Here is a 19,106-nt window from a genome sequence, read left to right on the forward strand (position 1 = left end):
GCAGAACTGGAAACTGAATATGTGATCTCCAAATGGAAGTGATCAGAACCAACTCCGTCCTATGCCTCCTGACCTGTGCAGAGGTTCTTGTGATCATTGCGAAGGGCGGGAAGGCGTACCCCTTCTCCCGGCTCCAATCCTGGAGGGACGCATCCATGGCCCCGCCAGAGGGTCTGCCTCCAGCTGAAAAAACGAGGAAGCTGGTGCCTGGAGGCAAAAAGATACTCAGATAAAGGACCCCATCGTTGTTGAAGGGATGCAAAAACCTCTGGGTGGAGTTTCCAAAAGCTGGAGTCCCGGAAATTGCAAGAATTTAAATAAGCAACCTGGTTCTCCTGTCCTGGCAAGTATTAAGCTGTGACTGATATCTGTCGGTCCAGGCAATTCTGCCAAAAGGTGGATGCAAGATCCTAGAGCGGGTGCCCCCTAGGTGGTTGATAAAATGGACAGCCGATATGTTGTCCATCCTGAGGAGGACACAGGATTGAATGGAATCTTACATCCAGCAAAGGACCACTAACGAGCTGTCCAGAAGTTTTAAACAGTTGATAAGTAACTTCTGTTCTTGTGGAGACCATAATCCTCCCATAGAAAAGTCGCCCCATCTGGTACCCCAGCTTGCCCTGCTGACATCTGACTCTATAACAAAGTCCGGGGCGGACCCGAAGATAGTTCGGCCATTCCAGACGTTCATATGAGCAAGCCACCATCATCTCTTCTTGAGCCTCCTCAAAGAGTGGAACTTTGTGAGAGTATGGAAGTCCTCTGCGCAAGTATGCAGCTTTAGGCGTTGTAGGGCCCGATAATGAAAGGGACCCAGGAAGATGGTCTGAATGGATGATGAGAGCAGGCCCACCACCCGAGCTAACTGCCTGAGGGAAACATGTCGTTTGGAGAGAGTGTGTCTCAACTCGTGCCAAATCTTCGACACCTTCCTGGAGGGCAGACTCAGAGTGGACGAGGTTAAGACCCTTCATGAAACACCCTGGAGCAGAGCAGTTCTCTTTGTGTCTCAAGTAGAGCCTCTCTTGTTGTTTTTGGCACATTTTTGTGCTCTCTTGATAACTTGTTCGGGGTAGTCTTGATCGCGGAGCTTCATGCTCAATAGTTCTGCCTCTCTGTTGTACTCGGTCAGTTCTGAACAATTCCTGCGTAAACGCAGGAACTGTCCATAAACGAGGTTCTCCCTTAAGGAGCGTGGGTGGAAACTTTTAAATAAAAGTAGGTTGTTCCTATCCGTTGGTTTATGAAACACACTACTCACTAGGCCACCATTCTCCACCTTGATGGTCAGATCCAGGAATGAGAGAGAATCAGTTGACATTGTCCCTGTAAAGAACAGATAGGGGTTCCTCTCATTTAGCCATGTCAAACATTCCTCTGCTATGGACTTGTTCCCCTTCAAAATTATCATCACCATCTATATATCTTCTCCAAATCTTAAGTGGTCGGAGAAAGGATTATTTCATGAGAAGATATTTTCACCCTCAAAGTGCGAGATATAAAGACAAGCCAAGCTTGGGGCAAAAGAACTCCCTATGGATGTCCCATGGACTTGTAGGTAAAATATATCCCCATATTGTAAAACAATTCATGGTAAAGGCGAGTTCAGGCACAGAATGAAGGCTCTGGGTGTTTGGTAATCCCACTCCTCTGCGAACAGTATATTCTCAATCACCCTCAGGGTCTCTCAATGGGGGATGTTGGTATACAATGACTCGATATCGGGTCCAATCAGCAATTCATTACTAGGATCAAATTTCAGCTCCTTGATGAGGTTGAGTACCTCACGGGTATCCTTCAAATACGCCGGTATCTTTTGCACTATGGGCGGAGATAAAAATCCCAAAATTTGGATAGAGGTTCGAGTACAGAATTTATCCCCGACACTATAGGCCGACCTGGAGGGGGATGAGGTGGTTTATGTACTTTTGGTAGAGTATAAAAGTATGGTACCGTGGGATGTTGATTACATAGAAAAATATCCTCCTTCTGGCTAATCCAGCCATGTGAGACAGCCTCTTCTACATAGGTACTGATTTCCCTCATTAGGTCATCGGTCAGATCTTTTTCAAGGATAGTGTAGTTTCTTCCATCACTGAAAAGGTGCAAACATTTGTTGTTCTATGCTTCTTTTCCTTGAATGACAATAGTTCCGCCTTTATCCGCAGATTTTATTACTATTGTCGGACCATACAATCCAAGGGATCTACACCCTGAAGAAGGCCTTTTTGACCCATGAGGACTAGAGTGGAAGGCCGAAACATGTTAGTACTTGCAGTGGGGATTAAGGGGCAGTTACCCTCCTGTATATCCCCAGATCGCATTATTTTTAACCCTGTCAAGGGGACCCAAGAATAAAGGTATTGCAAAGGTATCTCCTTAGACAGTTTTATTCTATTACTTTTCTGCACTAAAGATCCCTTCTTGAGGGAACATTCTTCCCTGTAACAAACTTGCTTTTCTTTTCCTTTTCTCCCTCACCCCTAAAACAAACAGCACTCCGTCCAGTGCGTTGGTCTGCGCCTGGACGTCTGCAGCGGCCCTATGATGAAGCATGCCACTGCATAGTAGGTGAGGGCAGTATTATAAAATCTTTTGATTTTCCTTCTTCTTCTGGTTCTCACTAATTAACTATCCACACTTAGTGGAGGAGTCTTGAACTTCACCATACCTGTTGACTTTGAGCAAGAAAGGTACTTTGCTTAGGAATGTTTCCTATAATGGGATCATAAACCCACCGCGACTCAGCGCATAATCTATTTTTTCACTTCAATGTCTCTTATGCTCAGGGATGTGGAGTTTTGCCTCCCGCTTCCACACAGAACTATAATAATTGCACAACAGAGTCATGACCTGAACCCATGCACCAAAGGCAAACGTCTTGAGGGTCTTTGACCAACACTGGTTACCTGCAGTCACATCACGGCATGAATCGTGTTTTCAGAGGAAAAATCACCCCCTGCACACTGTCTGACCATAAGTTTTTTGAAGTTGTTAAAAAAACAAAGTTGACAGTGGATCTCCAAGTCTGACTCGAAGACTTCAGAGTGCAGAGGTGATGCTTAAATGCAGCTCTATTTTGTAACAATATAATATCAGGCAATTTATTGGTGGGGCTGTAGCGGCAGAATAAGGGGTAAGTGGAAGGAATCGCCTGGGAAGTAGGGGCATGGGATTGTAATAACATACCACTTATACCCAACCTTCAAAATAGCTACAACCATTAACCGCCATACACAGGTCTTACAGGAAGAGCTCCCTAGATTAATAAAAAAAAACCTGACCAATTACATTACAGACATGAAAGTGCTTTCATATAACATCTTAGACTATTAAAATAACTTAAAATGATTATGCGCAATACAATTAAAGTGCAGGGTGACAGCAAGTAAAGTAGGTGGCTTTCAAAGTTGGCAAGAATATTTGCATGTACAAAAGCATTCGATTTGTTTCAGACTCTGCTCTCTATCAGTACATACACCTGGTCGCTCACTTACCCAATATTTGCAGGTACTTTTTCAGCTTTGTTCTGTTCCTCTCCAGGAGAAAAGCCCAGAAGGTGTCTATTGTGATGCACAGGATCTCCTCTGCCAAGATATGTGCTGGGGTCCTTCTCAAACAGACTATGAACAGAGCAAGAGTAGAAATATGCAATCATCCCCTTTTGCCAACTTTAATTTATTTCATTACAGTTTATTGGCTCAGCCAAAATATTGCATAATACGAGCATTTAAAAAATAGACAGGCTGTATGAAACAAAACCAGGTAGCACCCTTTAAGGTGCACTCACAACTAACCATTCATATTATGTTAAGGTTCTGATTGAGGTGCCCTCTTCCATCAAAAAAGTCTACTTGGAGCTGAAGCACAGGATTTCACTACACTGCAACATCCATATCTTAATCTTCCTAAATGGAACATATCTTCAAGGCAATTTAGTACACAAAAGGTAATGGGAGTATGCTTGCAATAAGTCTAACCACTGGCAATTGCTCTGAGTAGCGCTACAACCCATGGTTCTTTTAACCACAATGCCACATCAAATTAGATCCAGTCATGTGCATATGCTTAATAGCAACAGTCCAGCCTGAACTACCATGCCAGGTCCTCTCTGAACCGGAACACAAGCCACCCAAGACCAGTTTCACCCTGATTGGGGCTTTTCCGTTGGGTGCAGTGGAACTCTGAGCAAGGGACACACGTATTAAGAGCATTCTCCCATCACCCATTGTGTGTTTGCTATTTAAGGCAATTTAGGGAAGAAAGGTGTTCTACCGGGTAGGTGTGAGCACTGTTTCCATGGGCAGGTTGATGTTTCCTAATAGTGAGCAAGAGGAAATTGATGAATAAGTTGCTCATTATCTGAGAAGGAGGAGGGACTGCTAATTCAGAATTTAATTTGTGCCAGTGATTGCAGGTAGCAGGCAACAGTATACTGTTTTATTGACAGGAACTTATTATTCATCGTTCGGTTTTGACCCAGAGTGTGAAAAACACAGACAGAGAAGAAATAACAACAAAGGAAAAATAAGAGATTAAGAAGAAGTCACAAGAGTGAAAGAAAGACTGGAAGACTAGGGTGGGGGAAGAAAAAAAGACATGAGATGGAACACATCTATATAGCCTTAAAGGGTATTGTTTTCACGTATACTGGGTGCTCCTTTGTGTCTGGACAAAGCTAAACCTCTCTGAAGAACTATAATGATAGTGAAACACGTGTCAGGGGTTGCTTTAAATCATTTCAAGTTTGCTTGGTTGGTATTTTACCAATTCAAAGCTGTAGTACTGTGCCTGAAGTGGTAAAAAGCTGTTGTCACTTTACAGCTCGGCATGGCTGGCACTGTACTAATCTTATGCTTAAATACTTTACTGTAGATATGGCAAGAGACTAGGCCACTATCTAGGCGTGGATGGCACCGTGTTAATCCTACGGTTAAAGACTTTGATAGAAAAGCAGACATGAGGTGAGCCAATTTACAGTGTTGCTGGTATTTTAGAGTGCTCTATATGGGAGCTGCACTCCACCTAAACTTGGGAACTATCCAGAGTTCTCTGCTTCTATCTGTGTGTGTGTGTGTGTGTATATATATATATATATATATATATACGGTTCTGCTTTCATTATGATTTGGAACTATTCCATGAATGCGTGATGAAACTACAAGGCACAATGTGAAAACAAGCTTGAATTGAGAACAATTAACAAATGATTTAAGATGTACGAGCAGCAGGAATGGAGCATTGTGGGAACTGTGGTCGAGGTGACTGCAAAATTATGAACATTTGAGGCATGAAAGGATGGTGAATTGAAAATACTATATTTATAAAGGATGAACTTACAAACAAAGAATACTTTCCATCAAGGCCTTAGTTAATTCATTTAAAACTCGAAAAATCAACTTACTGCTGCTTTAAGTTCTTTGTGGGCAATCAGTCCGTTCTCAATGTCTACAGCCTTTGAATATTTAAAAAGAACCAATGAACTTATCCAATGATTATGAGCATTTGACAAAGACTCGCATGAATTGAAACGAGTTATGCCTTCTGTTTGCCTGGAAATAAAGGACTTTACGAAGCACTGGTGGTGTGGCCTGCATCACGTTACTAATTAGTACGTGTTTTTTGGTGGAATATTTAAGGTGTCTGAGCACCTAGGTAGGTCAGGAGTTTGGTTGCAATAAATATATATATATATATATATATATATATATATATATATTACCTACTGGCGGTCGCCAGTAGGTAGTTATAGTTAGGACCACGTTTCCATAGGAAAACCTCAACATTCTATTTTGAATAACTTTGGCGCCGGTCGACGAATCCTCGCGAATTTCTCAAAATAGGTGGGGCGCTACGCTCCGCTCCTACCCTGAAAGTCTCGGGGGGATCCGTCAAGCGGGGGCTGAGATAAAAGGGGGGTCCCAAAACGCGTTTTTCCCATGCATTTTTCCATAGGACCTTTAGAACGAGCTACAGCCCGAACGGCTGAACAGAATTACTCAAAATTTGGCAGAGAGGTAGTCCCTAGGTCAAGGAAGTGCCTTTTGTAGGTTTGGTGTAAATCTGTTCAGTAGATTCTGAGAAAATAGCCTTTAAATCAATATATATATCTGAGCCCGCTTACGGTACGCTTACCGTACGCTTACGGTAAGCGTACGGTGGCGTGCGCGAGCGCGATTCTGATTGGCTCTTAGATCTTAGTAAACATTCGAATCTGCCGAAACCAGGAAGCGGCGGCCGCCATTTTGTGTATTTCACTCTGAAAAAAAAGAGTGAAAACAAGGAAAGGGGGCAATGAGGAGAGTTACAGACCCCCTAAGGGGGTCAAAGAAGGACAGAAAAGTACAAAAAAAACATTTATTGATTTTAAAAAAAATCACGGGGTACGCGTACGGTAAGCTTACGGTAAGCGTACGGTAGAAAAAAAAAAAAAAAAATGAAAATCAGATTTAAGTGTTTAGATATTAGGGGGCTCTAAAAAGAGCCGTTGTGTTTATGAAATGATTTTTTAGTGGTACCTACAAGTAAGTACCGATGCAGAGTCTAAGGTTCAAGAGGAAGACTCTGTTCCCTTCATCATTGAAGTGCACACCATCTCCTCTATAAATGTCTTGCATGTCATAACGCAAGTTGTTGTGGTAAATGGCACCCATACCATAGTCACGGAGGAAAGCAGAAGCGCACCGCGTGCTCACTGTGCGCGCACGGTGCGCGAAGCGCACCGTGCGCGCACTGAACGAACTGCGTTAAGTGGGCGCGCACGCCACGAATGGCGTAAAGTAACTTAGCATTTAAAAAACCGTACAAATTCATTGAAAAAACCATAGGTTTCACACACGTTATAGTTAGGAATTAGCATTTAAAAAACCTTGCAAATTCACTGAAAAAACCATAGGTTTCACACATGTTATAGTTAGCGGAAATTTTACTGATAAAAAACCAATGAAATTCCCCCGTTATAGTTAGTGCAGGCAACTATAACTCACGCGACCGCAATCTTCTGCTGATGACATATGTGTCTTTATGAAAAAAAAATATTTGTAATATATGTATAGCTAAAAATGTATGGAAGAAGACATGGGCAAATAAGTGTCTAAATACAGTATTAGCATCAGCAGAGGATTGCGGTCGCGTGAGTTATAGTTGCCTGCACTAACTATAACGGGGGAATTTCATTGGTTTTTTTATCAGTAAAATTTCCGCTAACTATAACATGTGTGAAACCTATGGTTTTTTCAGTGAATATATATATATATATATAACCGCTCCACAACACCAGCCAGTTGCACTCTCGAACGGGTGCACGCCAAGCGGGGGTGTTCCCGCTTCAAATTTTCAAGCTCCCAGTTCCATTAGGTAATCGTACCCATCACGGACGACAGCACTCACGGGGGAGAGTTCAAAAAAGAATGTATTATTTGAACCCTGGGCAACTCACGCGACCGCAATCTTCTGCTGATGACATATGTGTCTTTATGAAAAAAAAATATTTGTAATATATGTAAAGCTAAAATTTAATGGAAGAAGACATGGGCAAATAAGTGTCTAAATACAGTATTAGCATCAGCAGAGGATTGCGGTCGCGTGAGTTATAGTTGCCTGCAGTAACTATAACGGGGGAATTTCATTGGTTTTTTTATCAGTAAAATGTCCAGCTAACTATAACATGTGTGAAACCTATGGTTTTTTCAGTGAATATATATATATATATATATATATATATATATATATATATATATATATATATATATATATATATATATATATATATATATATATATATATATATATATATATATATATATATATCCTACTGGCGGTCGCCAGTAGGTAGTTTTAGTTAGGACCACGTTTCCATAGGAAATCCGCAACATTCTATTTTGAATAACTTTGGCGCCGGTCGACGAATCCTCGCGAATTTTTCAAAATAGGTGGGGCGCTACGCTCCGCTCCTTCCCTGAAAATCTCGGGGGGGATTCGTCAAGCGGGGGCTGAGATAAAAGGGGGGTCCCAAAACGCGTTTTTCCCATGCATTTTTCCATAGGACCTTTAGACAGGGCTACAGCCCGAACGGCTGAACAGAATTACTAGAAATTTGGCAGAGAGGTAGTCCTCAGGTCAAGGAAGTGCCTTTAGTAGGTTTGGTGTAAATCTGTTCAGTAGATTCTGAGAAAATAGCCTTTAAATCAATATATATATCTGAGCCAGCTTACGGTGCGCGTACGGTACGCTTACCGTACGGTGGCGTGCGCGAGCGCGATTCTGATTGGCTCTTAGATCTTAGTAAACATTCGAATCGGCCGAAACCAGGAAGCGGCGGCCGCCATTTTCTCTCTCGCACTGAGAGTGATTTTTAAAAGATAAAGCCCAAAAACATGTAAAGGGGCTGTTTAGACAGCTCCCACACACATAGCCATGTTGAGGGAGTCCCCAAAGATCCCCCAAGGCCAAAAACTGAATTTTTATTTTTTCGGTAATTTCGCCGATTACGCTTACCGTACGCGTACGGTAAAAAATTAAAAAAAAAAAAAAATTATCCACACTCTCTCCACCCCGTGTGCATTTGTTGCCCGAAGGGCACCAAATGTGCATGGCTTATTACTGCTGAGATAAACAAAAATATTAAAAATAAAAAAAAAAATTATCCACACTCTCTCCACCCCGTGTGCAAATGGTGCCCGAAGGGCACCATTTGTGCATGGCTTATAAAATATACAAAAAATTCAAATATTACCTTTCAAAACGAAGTGCATCATATGTCCTCCATGTGCGCACGGTGCGCGAAGCACATCGTGCGTACATGGCCCATCTAGCGTAACGTGGGCACTGCGTAAAGTGGGCGCGCGGTGCGCGAAGCGCACCGCGTGCTCACTGTGCGCGCACGGTGCGCGAAGCGCACCGTGCGCGCACGGAACGAACTGCGTTAAGTGGGCACGCACGCCACGAATGGCGTAAAGTAACTTAGCATTTAAAAAACCGTACAAATTCACTGAAAAAACCATAGGTTTCACACACGTTATAGTTAGGAATTAGCATTTAAAAAACCTTGCAAATTCACTGAAAAAACCATAGGTTTCACACATGTTATAGTTAGCGGAAATTTTACTGATAAAAAACCAATGAAATTCCCCCGTTATAGTTAGTGCAGGCAACTATAACTCACGCGACCGCAATCTTCTGCTGATGACATATGTGTCTTTATGAAAAAAAAATATTTGTAATATATGTATAGCTAAAAATGTATGGAAGAAGACATGGGCAAATAAGTGTCTAAATACAGTATTAGCATCAGCAGAGGATTGCGGTCGCGTGAGTTATAGTTGCCTGCACTAACTATAACGGGGGAATTTCATTGGTTTTTTATCAGTAAAATTTCCGCTAACTATAACATGTGTGAAACCTATGGTTTTTTCAGTGAATATATATATATATATATATATATATATATATATATATATATATATATATATATATATATATATATATATTATCTACTGGCGATCGCCAGTAGATAGTTATAGTTAGGACCGAGTTTCCATAGGAAATCTCAAAATTCTATTTTGAATAACTTTGGCGCCGATTGACGAATCTTCGCGAAATTTTCAAAACTAATGGGGCGCTCCGCTCCTACCCTGAAAGTCTCGGGGTGATTCGTCAAGCGGGGGCCGAGAAAAAGGGGGGGTCCCAAAACACGTTTACCCCATGGATTTTTCCATAGGAACTTTAGTCGCAGCTACAGCCCGAACGGCTGAACAGAATTACGTGAAATTTGGCAGAGAGGTAGCCATAAGGTCCGTTTGGTGCCTTTTGCAGGTTTGGTGTAAATCTGTTCAGTATTTTCTGAGAAAATAGCATTTAAATCAATATATAGATCTATACGCGCGCAGCGTGCGCGCAGGGTGCGCTCACTCGGCCGTCCGCGAGCGCACTTCTGATTGGTTGTTACATCTTAGTAAACATTCGAATCGGTCGAAACCAGGAAGTGTCGGCCGCCATTTTGTCTCTCGCACTGAGAGGGGGGTGAAACACAAAGGAGAAAAACATGTAAAGGTGGCACGCTGGACAGTTCCTGACCCCCTAGCAGGGGTCAAGGGGTTCCAGGAGGTCCCCCAAGGGCAATTAATTTTTTTTTATTTTTTTCGGTAAATCGCCGAGTGCGCGAAGCGTGCGCGCACTATTGAAATGAAAACAATTCCGAGAGATTCGCGCAGCGTGCGCGCACGTTCTAAACGCTTTTAAATAAAATCGCAATGTTAATCCCCCCGTGTGCACACGCTGCGCGCAGCGCACTGTGCGTGCATGGCTTATCAAATGATAACAGTTTATGCCAAAACCCTTAACAACAAAGCGTATCATGTGTCCTCCTTGTGCGGACGGTGCGCGAAGCGCACCGTGCGTACATGGCCCATTAAGCGTAACGTGGGCACGCGGTGCGCGTAGCGCACTGCGTGCCCACCGTGCGTGCACGGTGCGCAAAGTGCACCGTGTGTGCACGGCACTAACTGCGTAAAGTGGGCGCGCGGTGCGCAAAGCGCACCGCGTGCTCACCGTGCGCGCACGGAACAAACTGCGTGAAGTGGGCGCGCGGTGCGCAAAGCGCATCGCGTGCCCACCGTGCGAACACCGTGCGCGAAGCGTACCGTGCGCGCACGGCACGAACGGCGTCAAGTAACTTAGCATTTAAAAAAACGTACAAATTCACTGAAAAAACCATAGGTTTCACACACGTTATAGTAAGGAATTACCATTTAAAAAACCTTGCAAATTCACTTAAAAACCATAGGTTTCACACATGTTATAGTTAGCTGGGCATTTTCCTCATGAAAAACCAATGAAATTCCCCCGTTATAGTTAGTGCAGGCAACTATAACTCACGCGACCGTAATCCGCTGCTGATGACGTCAGATATTACATCACTGATGACATATGTGTCTTTCTGGAAAAAATATATATATATATATATATATATATATATATATATATGTATAGCTAAAAAAAAAGGGAAGACGACATGGGTATATAAATGTGTAAATACAGTGATGTAATATCTGACGTCATCAGCAGCGGATTACGGTCGCGTGAGTTATAGTTGCCTGCATTAACTATAACGGGGGGAATTTCATTGGTTTTTCATGAGGAAAATGCCCAGCTAACTATAACATGTGTGAAACCTATGGTTTTTTAAGTGAATTTGCAAGGTTTTTTAAATGCCAATTCCTAACTATAACGTGTGAAACCTATGGTTTTTTCAGTGAATATATATATACACACACACACACACACACACATACATATACACACACATACATATACACACACATTCAGTAAAAAAAAAAAAAACACAGGTTTCGGGAATGGTATAGTTAGGAATTAGCATAAAAAAACGTAGAAATTCACTGGAAAAAAACATAGTTAGTCTGACCTTTCACTCGCACAAAACCAGAGAAATTCAGCCGCTAGAGTTAGCTGAGCTAACTATAACTCGCACCCCGCAAATGCACTGCTGATGACGTCACATAGTACATCACTCCTGACATGGTCAGTGACATCATTGATGGCATCTCAAATGACATCACTGATTACATCATCCACTTAATCTCTGATGCACATCCTCACACCCTTTTATACTCCCACTCTAAAATACAGACTATCATTCTCGAAACCATAGACACACCAATACCAGTTAGTGCATACCCACTCACTGATTCATAGCTCTATACACACACTATATCACCCACCCACACAGCCACTCATACACGCAGTCACTCATCAATACATCCACTGTTTTTTTTTTAAATACAAAGGGAGGGGGGTGCACGGCCCCACTACCAAGGCCAACTCTGGCCCCAGGGACCCCATCCCCCGGTGCTAGGCCTTTGCTTATTTTATTTTTCAAGGGAAGGAGGCCACACGGCGCCCTCCCCAGACAGATTTCAGCCGCGGGGACCCCATCCCCTGGGACCTGGCCAATTATTTTTTTTAGAAAATGTTTTTTTTAATTTATTTTATTTATTTTTAAAAGGGAGAGGGGCCGAGCACCCCCCTGCCAGGCCATTTTTTTACAACTAAGTTCCAACAAAGCTGCTGCACACCAGTCTTCATCAGAATCCACAAGTTTATTATATGGTAACTACCATATAATAAACTTGTGGATTCTGACGAAGACTAGTGTTCAGTGGCTTGTTTGTAAGATGGTGTTACTGTAATATATATATGGCTAATGTTACTTACCCAGTAAGCACCTGTTCTTGGCATGTACAGCTGTAGATTCACATGCTTTGCATACTCCTGCCATCTAGTGTTGGGTCCCGATGTTTGCAAGTTGTTTTTCTTCGAAGAAGTCTTTCCAATCACGAGGTAAGGTGACTCCTCCTTTCGGTGGTAGTGTGCATGGGCATCAACTCCATTGTTAGATTGCTTTCCCGCAGAGGGTGAGAATGGAGTTAGTAAGTGTAGAACAGAGATGTCCATGCATATGTATGTAAATGTGAACTGCAACAACTACAGGTGACAGGAGAGGCAGGTGGGTGCATGTGAATCTACAGCTGTACATGCCGAAAACAAATGCTTACTGGCTTAAGTAACATTACCTGTTTGAGGCATGTGAGCTGTAGATCGCATGCTTTGCATAGACTATAAAGCAGTATGCTGCCAGAGCGGTGGCTAACCTGTAGTTGTCTGAAACAGTGTTTTGAGTACTGCCTGTCCTACATTAGCTTGTTGCCCCGCTAACTCATCTACACAATAATGTTTGGTGTATGTTGGAAATACTCCACTCCCACACCGAAAGAGGTTGGTGGTAACGGGGTCTTTCCAGGACATACAGTGGTAGCTTGGCTCGAGTGGTCAGGAATCAGGCACCGTGCTAAGCATACGACATACCCATACAATAACCATGCGTGCATCCGTTCCAAAAACGACTCTACACCGTAAAAATTATGAAAATATCTTTCTTTATCTTCTTTTTCTCTTACTTGCTGATTAGATAAATAATACACAATCACAATATACAAGGCTTTCTAAGTAGTGCAGGTCAAATAAATACTGGCTTAATGATTCAATAAATAGGGGTGATCATAAATAATTAAGGCATAAATATAAGTGCAAAACATACAGGCAATTAAGTATTCTGAGGCAATAAATACTGCAAACCAATAAATATTGTGCGACAATAAATACTGTGGAACAATAAATACAGTGGAGCAATAAATAAGTTAAATACAATAAATACAGTGCTCTCAATAAATAATTAAAAGCTGACAGTGACACTTATAGAATCAGTTCACATTTGAGATTACCATGGGCTAATTTGGCCCAGGCACAGCTTGTGGTTAGGTGGATGGCTTGAGGGTGTCTATTCCCTGGCTTGTACAAGGCTGAGGCCTAAACTGAGGTAGATCAAGGGGGGAATTCTAGAGACCTGGCTCTCTCACTCTACACAACCCCTCTGAATTAGTCTCAGCTCACCCCTGGCACAATCAAGCTGGTTCCAGCACCTCTCTAGCCCCTAGGGTAGTCTCTCAGGATTCCACAGGGCCTTAGGCGCCCTCTATTCCACTTACTGCCCTTTTTCTGAAGCTCCGACGCCGCTGGAGTCGTGTCGACGCCGTGAGGCGGTTCCGGTTCGATGTCGGCGGCCTCGGCGCAATGTCAGTTCTTGACGACGCCGGTAGGCGGTTCCGGTTCGATGTCGGCGGCCTCGGCTCGATCTCGACCTCCGATTCGATGACGTCGGGCAGTCTTGGCTCGATGTCGACTTCGGGCGGCTCCGGTCCGATGGCGACCTCAGGTTCGATGACGTCGGCCGGCCTTGGCTCGATGTCGACTTCCGGCGGCTCCGGAGTGCGATCCCCACTCCCGACCTCCGGTGCTCCTCTCCTCAGGTTCCGGCGACTCCGGAGTGCGACCTCACTCCCGACCTCCGGTGCTCCTCTCCTCAGGTTCCGGCGACTCCGGAGTGCGACCTCACTCCCGACCTCCGGTGCTCCTCTCCTCAGGTTCCGGCGACTCCGGAGTGCGGACTTCACTCCCCCGTCGACGCCGCTCACTCGACCTCGGGTGACTTCCTCCTCGACCTCTGGTACTCCTCACGACCTCCGTCGGCGCCCTCTCTCGACCTCTGGCGGCTCCGGGTACGACGTCTGCTTTTCCAGTCAGCGCCGCTTCTCCACCTCGGGCTCCAGGTCTCCAGGCTACTCGACGTCGGACTCCAGGGAAACCAGTATCCAGGTCAGGATCTTGCTGTTCTTGGATTCTAAGGCCTGTTCCTGCTGTCCAGGTCCTTAAGTTGGTTTTTCTTGCTTCTTCCCACACAGGGCTCCAGGCTGGGCTCAGTCAGTAGGGACTAGTATCAAGGGTGGGTTTATGGACCCCACTCCAGGCACAAGTTTCCACCCCTGCTGCCTCACTCCTTCCTCCTTCAGGTTTCTGCTGCTCACTCTTCACCAGTCAGGTGCCAACTGCCAGCTCCAACTGCCAACTCTCTGTCTTAGCTTCCCAACATTCTAAACCGCCTCCAACTGTCACAGGGTTCTGGAATGTTCTGGAAGGTGCTAGTAGGTTCCAGTGGGTGCTGGTGATGTCACAGGTGGCCACCATTGTGTGCTCCAGGCCCTCAGACAGAAGTTCCAGGGGTAGATAAAATGGCTCCCTGAATCTGCAGCAACACTAAAAAGTCTGGTGGTTCCCAAAAAGGAAAAATTCAAACAGGGTTTGAGGCAAAAGTGGGACAAAATAAATAATGATGAGGAGGGACCACCCAAAGGGCTGACAGGTCTAACAGTGTATATCTGCGGTGTAGACCATGTTGCCGCCTTACAGATGTCAGCTAGGGGAATATTCCCCACGAATGTCATTGTAGCTAATATTTTGTGTGCGGAATGAGCTCTAGGGGGTATTATCAAAGTTCTCTTTGCTTTCGCACAACATGTCTGGATACATTTTACAATCCATTTTGCAATGCCTAATTTAGATATGGGATTGCCTTTGTGTGGTGGAGCAAAAGCAAAAAAGATTTGCTTTGTCTTGCGAAATTCTTTAGTTCTTTCAACGTAATAGAATAGAGCTCTTTTAACATCAAGGGTGTGTAGAGCTCATTCTGCTACAGAATCAGGTTAAGGAACGTACATGGGTAACTCAACCGATTGATTGATAATAAAAGGCAGAAACTACTTTAGGGAGGAATTTAGGATTGATGCGAAGAACCACTCTGTGAAGCTGAAAGAAGTGCTCTTGGATAGATAATTCCTGGAGTTCACCAACTCTCCTCAGTGAAGTTAATGCTATGAGGAAAGCAACCTTCCATGAGAGGAATTGCAATTGCCACCTATGCATTGGTTCGAATGGTGAACCCATTAGCCTTGTAAGGACTATGTTTAGGTTCCACACTAGTGCAGTTGGGACTCTTGGTGGTATCGCTCTTTTTAATACTTCCATTAAGGCTTTAATCACTGGTACTATAAATATAGAGATAAGTGTTGTCTGTTTTGTAAGTATGCAGCTACTGCTGCCAGATGTAAGTGAATGGATGTGTAAGCTAGTCCAGATTGCTGTAAATGTAACAGCTAACAGATACATCAAGAGGATTGATACTGTTGTTACAATAGATAATAAATTGCTTCCATTTTGCTGCATAACATGCCTTGGTAGTAGGCTTTCTAGCCTCTTTTAGGATATTCATACAATCTGGTGGTAGGTGTACATAACCAAACTATGACTTCATGAGCCAGGTTGAGTTCTTTGGGAGTTGGATGCCTGTATTCTCCATGACTCTGAATGAGGACACAGGAGGTGAGATGCAGCTCTTGGTGTGGAACTACTGACAGCTCCAGCAGGGTGGTGAACCAGGGTTGACTGGTCCATGTGAGAGCTATGAGAATTAGTGTGACGGATGTTTGCCTGAGCTTCCCAACTACCAGTGGCATGAGTGGGAGAGGCGGAAAAGCGTAGGCAAATATCCCTGACCAGTTCGTCCATAGGGCATTGCCTTTGGAGAGCGGGTGTGGGAAACTGGAGGCATAGCTTGGGAATTTAGCGTTTTCTGCTGTGGCGAACAGGTCTATGAGAAAATCCCCATTCCTGAAAGTAGGAGAGGAAAATATGAGGATGAAGTTCCTACTCATGGATTTGCTGCCTCTGTCTGCTGAGAAGGTCGGCACTCTGATTGTTTACTCCTGGAAGATGTTCTGCAAGGAGATAAATCTTTAGGTGAATGTCCCATTTGCCATTTGCTTGTGCTAGGTGTGACAGTTAGAGAGAGTGCAACCCCTCCTGTTTTTGTATATAGTACATTGCTGTCATGTTGTTCGTGCGGACTAGGACAGCTTTACCTACGAGGTGAGTTTGAAAGGCTTTGAGCACTAGAAACACTGCTAGTAGCTCTAGGTGGTTTATATGGAGATTTTTGTGCTTTAGACTCCATAATCCTTGGATTGGGTGATCCTGTAAGTGAGCACCACAACCAGTGAGCGATGCGCCTGCTGTTAACACTGTCTGTGAAACAGGGTCGATGAAGGGCCGCCCTTTGGATACATTTTGTGGGTTCCACCACTGCAGAGAACGATGGGTGCGGCCGTCTACCAACACCAGATCGGATAATCGACCCTGCGACTGGTTCCACTGACTTGCTAAGCATCCTTGAAGGCGACGCATGTAAAGTCTTGCATGGGGTACGATTATGATGCAAGACGCCATAATTCCCAGCAGTTGCATGAAGACTGACTGGTAATGAGTGGTTGGGCTGAAACTGAGTGAAAAGAGACTGAATACTGTGAATTCTGGCTGCATTGGGAGAGGCTTGAGCTTTTTGGGTGTTTATGATGCCTCCCAGATAAGACTGTGTTTGAAGGCTGCAGATGGGATTTCAAAGCGTTAACTGTAAACCCTAGTTGATGTAGTGGGTGAATTGTGGATTAAGTGTGTTGGAGACACTTCTGGTAATTGCCGGCTTTGATGAGCCAGTCGTCTGGGTAGGGGAAGCCTCAGATGAGCTGCGACTACTGCCAGGCATTTGGTAAATTCTCTGGGAGCAGTGGTGGCTCCAAATGGTAGTACTTTGAATTGGTAATGTTGACCCGCTTTCACATATCTGAGATATTTGCGATGAGCGGGGAGAATTGGAATATGCATCCTTTAAGTCTAGAGTAAACATAGTTGTCCTGTTGTAAAAGTGGGAACACTTGTTGAAATGTCACCATGTGGAAATGTTCTGACAGTGTGTAGTGGTTCAGTTCTCTGAGGTTCAGAATAGGTCTTAATGAAAATACAGGGAGTAAACGCCTGACCCTTGATATTGTAAAGGTACTGGCTTGATTGCTCCTTTTAGCAAGAGAGACTGGGCCTCTTGTTTGAGGAGGTGCAAATGTTCTGGTGACAGTTTGTGAGAACAAGGTGGAATGTTTAGAGGAATTGTGGTAAGCTCCAGGCAATGACTATGTTGGATCATTCCTAGCTCCCATTTGTCAGTTGTTATGGATTGCCAAATGGTGAGGAATTGTAGAAGACTTTCCCCGACAGGTGTTAAATGATCGGGAGGAATGCTAAGTCACTGCTTGTTAGGGGAAGGGGAGTTACGGAGTGTGGAACCCTTGCCCCTACCTGGAGGAAGATGGATTGTTGCCTTTATAACAGGAAACATTGGTGTCTGAGGATGTGGTCTTGGACCCCCCACGATAAAAGGAGCAACAAAAGGAGCTCCGGTTTGAAGGAGACTGTAGGGCTCCCACAATACGCGGAGAAGTAGGGTACGCGTACAAAACAATACTGACGCGGGTAGAGTGGATTGCGCACCGAGGGGAATCCGAAGGACAGTTTCAAACCAGATCGCGGCAATACACGTCCGAACCCGATGGCAGAAAAAAACAATCTAACAATAGAGTCTATGCCCATGAGCACTATCACCGAAAGAAGGAGTCACCTTACCTTGTGACTGGAATGACTTCTTCGAAGAAAAAACAACTTGCAAACATCCGGACCCAACACTAGATGGCAGGAGTATGAAAAGCATGTGATCTACAGCTCACATGCCTCAAAAATATTATACACATATATATAGTGCCAGACGTTATAGTTGGGCTCATATTTCACTCGTACAAAAGAACAAGTTACTTACCTTCGGTAAAGATGTATCTGTAAGAGACATAGGTAAGTTATAGATAGTTATAGATTCCTTACCTTAAATTGACCCCAGGCGTCAGACTGGATCCAGAGAATTTTTTCTTAGCAGTAAACCTGCGCGTCGGTAGGTGGCATCTTCCGACTCCGCGCTTATCATTGGCGTCGTGGTCGCCGGGATGATTTTGCGGTGCCTACTTAGACGCCACCCCTGGGCCCTGATGTCAGTTCTGACATTAATTTCCACGCCAGAAGCGCAGAGCCATGCAAGACACTGACCACAGGTGGGCTACAACTAGGGCCCTGCAAGGGAGTCCCTGTCCCTGGAAGTCAGTTCACAGAGTGGGGAGGATTGGTGGGGCGGTAAGGAATCTCTAACTAACCCATGTGTCTTACAGATACATTGTTATAAAAGGTATGTAACATGTTCATCTGAAAGGGACAGTTAGTTATAGATTCCTTACCTTAGAATAGATACCCCAGCAATACCAACCCCAGAGGAGGTTCTGCGAACCAAGTTCAAACCAGAGAGTCCTGGAGGAATGAAAGGGTAAGATAGCCGTCCCTCCAGACTTGGCTGTCCAGGCAGTAATGTCTGGTGAACGTGTGCAAGGATGTCCACGTGGCTGCCTGTCAGATGTCAATAAGTGGAACTACACATTCAAGAGCAGTGGTGGCCGCCTTGGCTCTAGTGGAATGAGCTTGCATCCCCACTGGAGATTCCTTCTTCCTCAAAGCATGACAGACATTGATACAAATGACAACTCATCTAGAGGTGGTACACTTTTGAACAGCCCGACCTTTCTTGGCACCCACATAGCCAAGGAAGAGTTGATCATCCACCCAGAAATCTTTTGTGCGGTCAAGGTAGAAGGACAGCACACATTTGGGGTCCAGACGGTGGAGTCTCTCCTCTTCCTTGGAAGGGTGCAGAGGTGGGAAAAAGCCGGGCAAAGTAATGGTTTGTCCAATGTGAAAAGGTGTAACCACTT

At 44.3% G+C, this 19,106-nt stretch overlaps 1 protein-coding gene across 2 annotated transcripts in view; it reads right to left on the reverse strand.

Moving 5' to 3' along the window:
* The window catches only part of ATF6 (activating transcription factor 6), a 740,128-nt gene that overhangs the window by 424,747 nt on the left and 296,275 nt on the right, over nt 1-19,106 (reverse strand). For both annotated transcript variants that reach the window (XM_085654834.1, XM_085654835.1), the window contains one exon: nt 3,501-3,626. In XM_085654834.1, coding sequence (XP_085510960.1) covers nt 3,501-3,626 — 126 coding nt within the window. The remainder of the gene's footprint in view (nt 1-3,500; nt 3,627-19,106) is intronic.

This window comes from Triturus cristatus, chromosome 4_1 (assembly GCF_964204655.1).
Source record: "Triturus cristatus chromosome 4_1, aTriCri1.1, whole genome shotgun sequence".
Taxonomy (NCBI): Eukaryota; Metazoa; Chordata; class Amphibia; order Caudata; family Salamandridae; genus Triturus; species Triturus cristatus.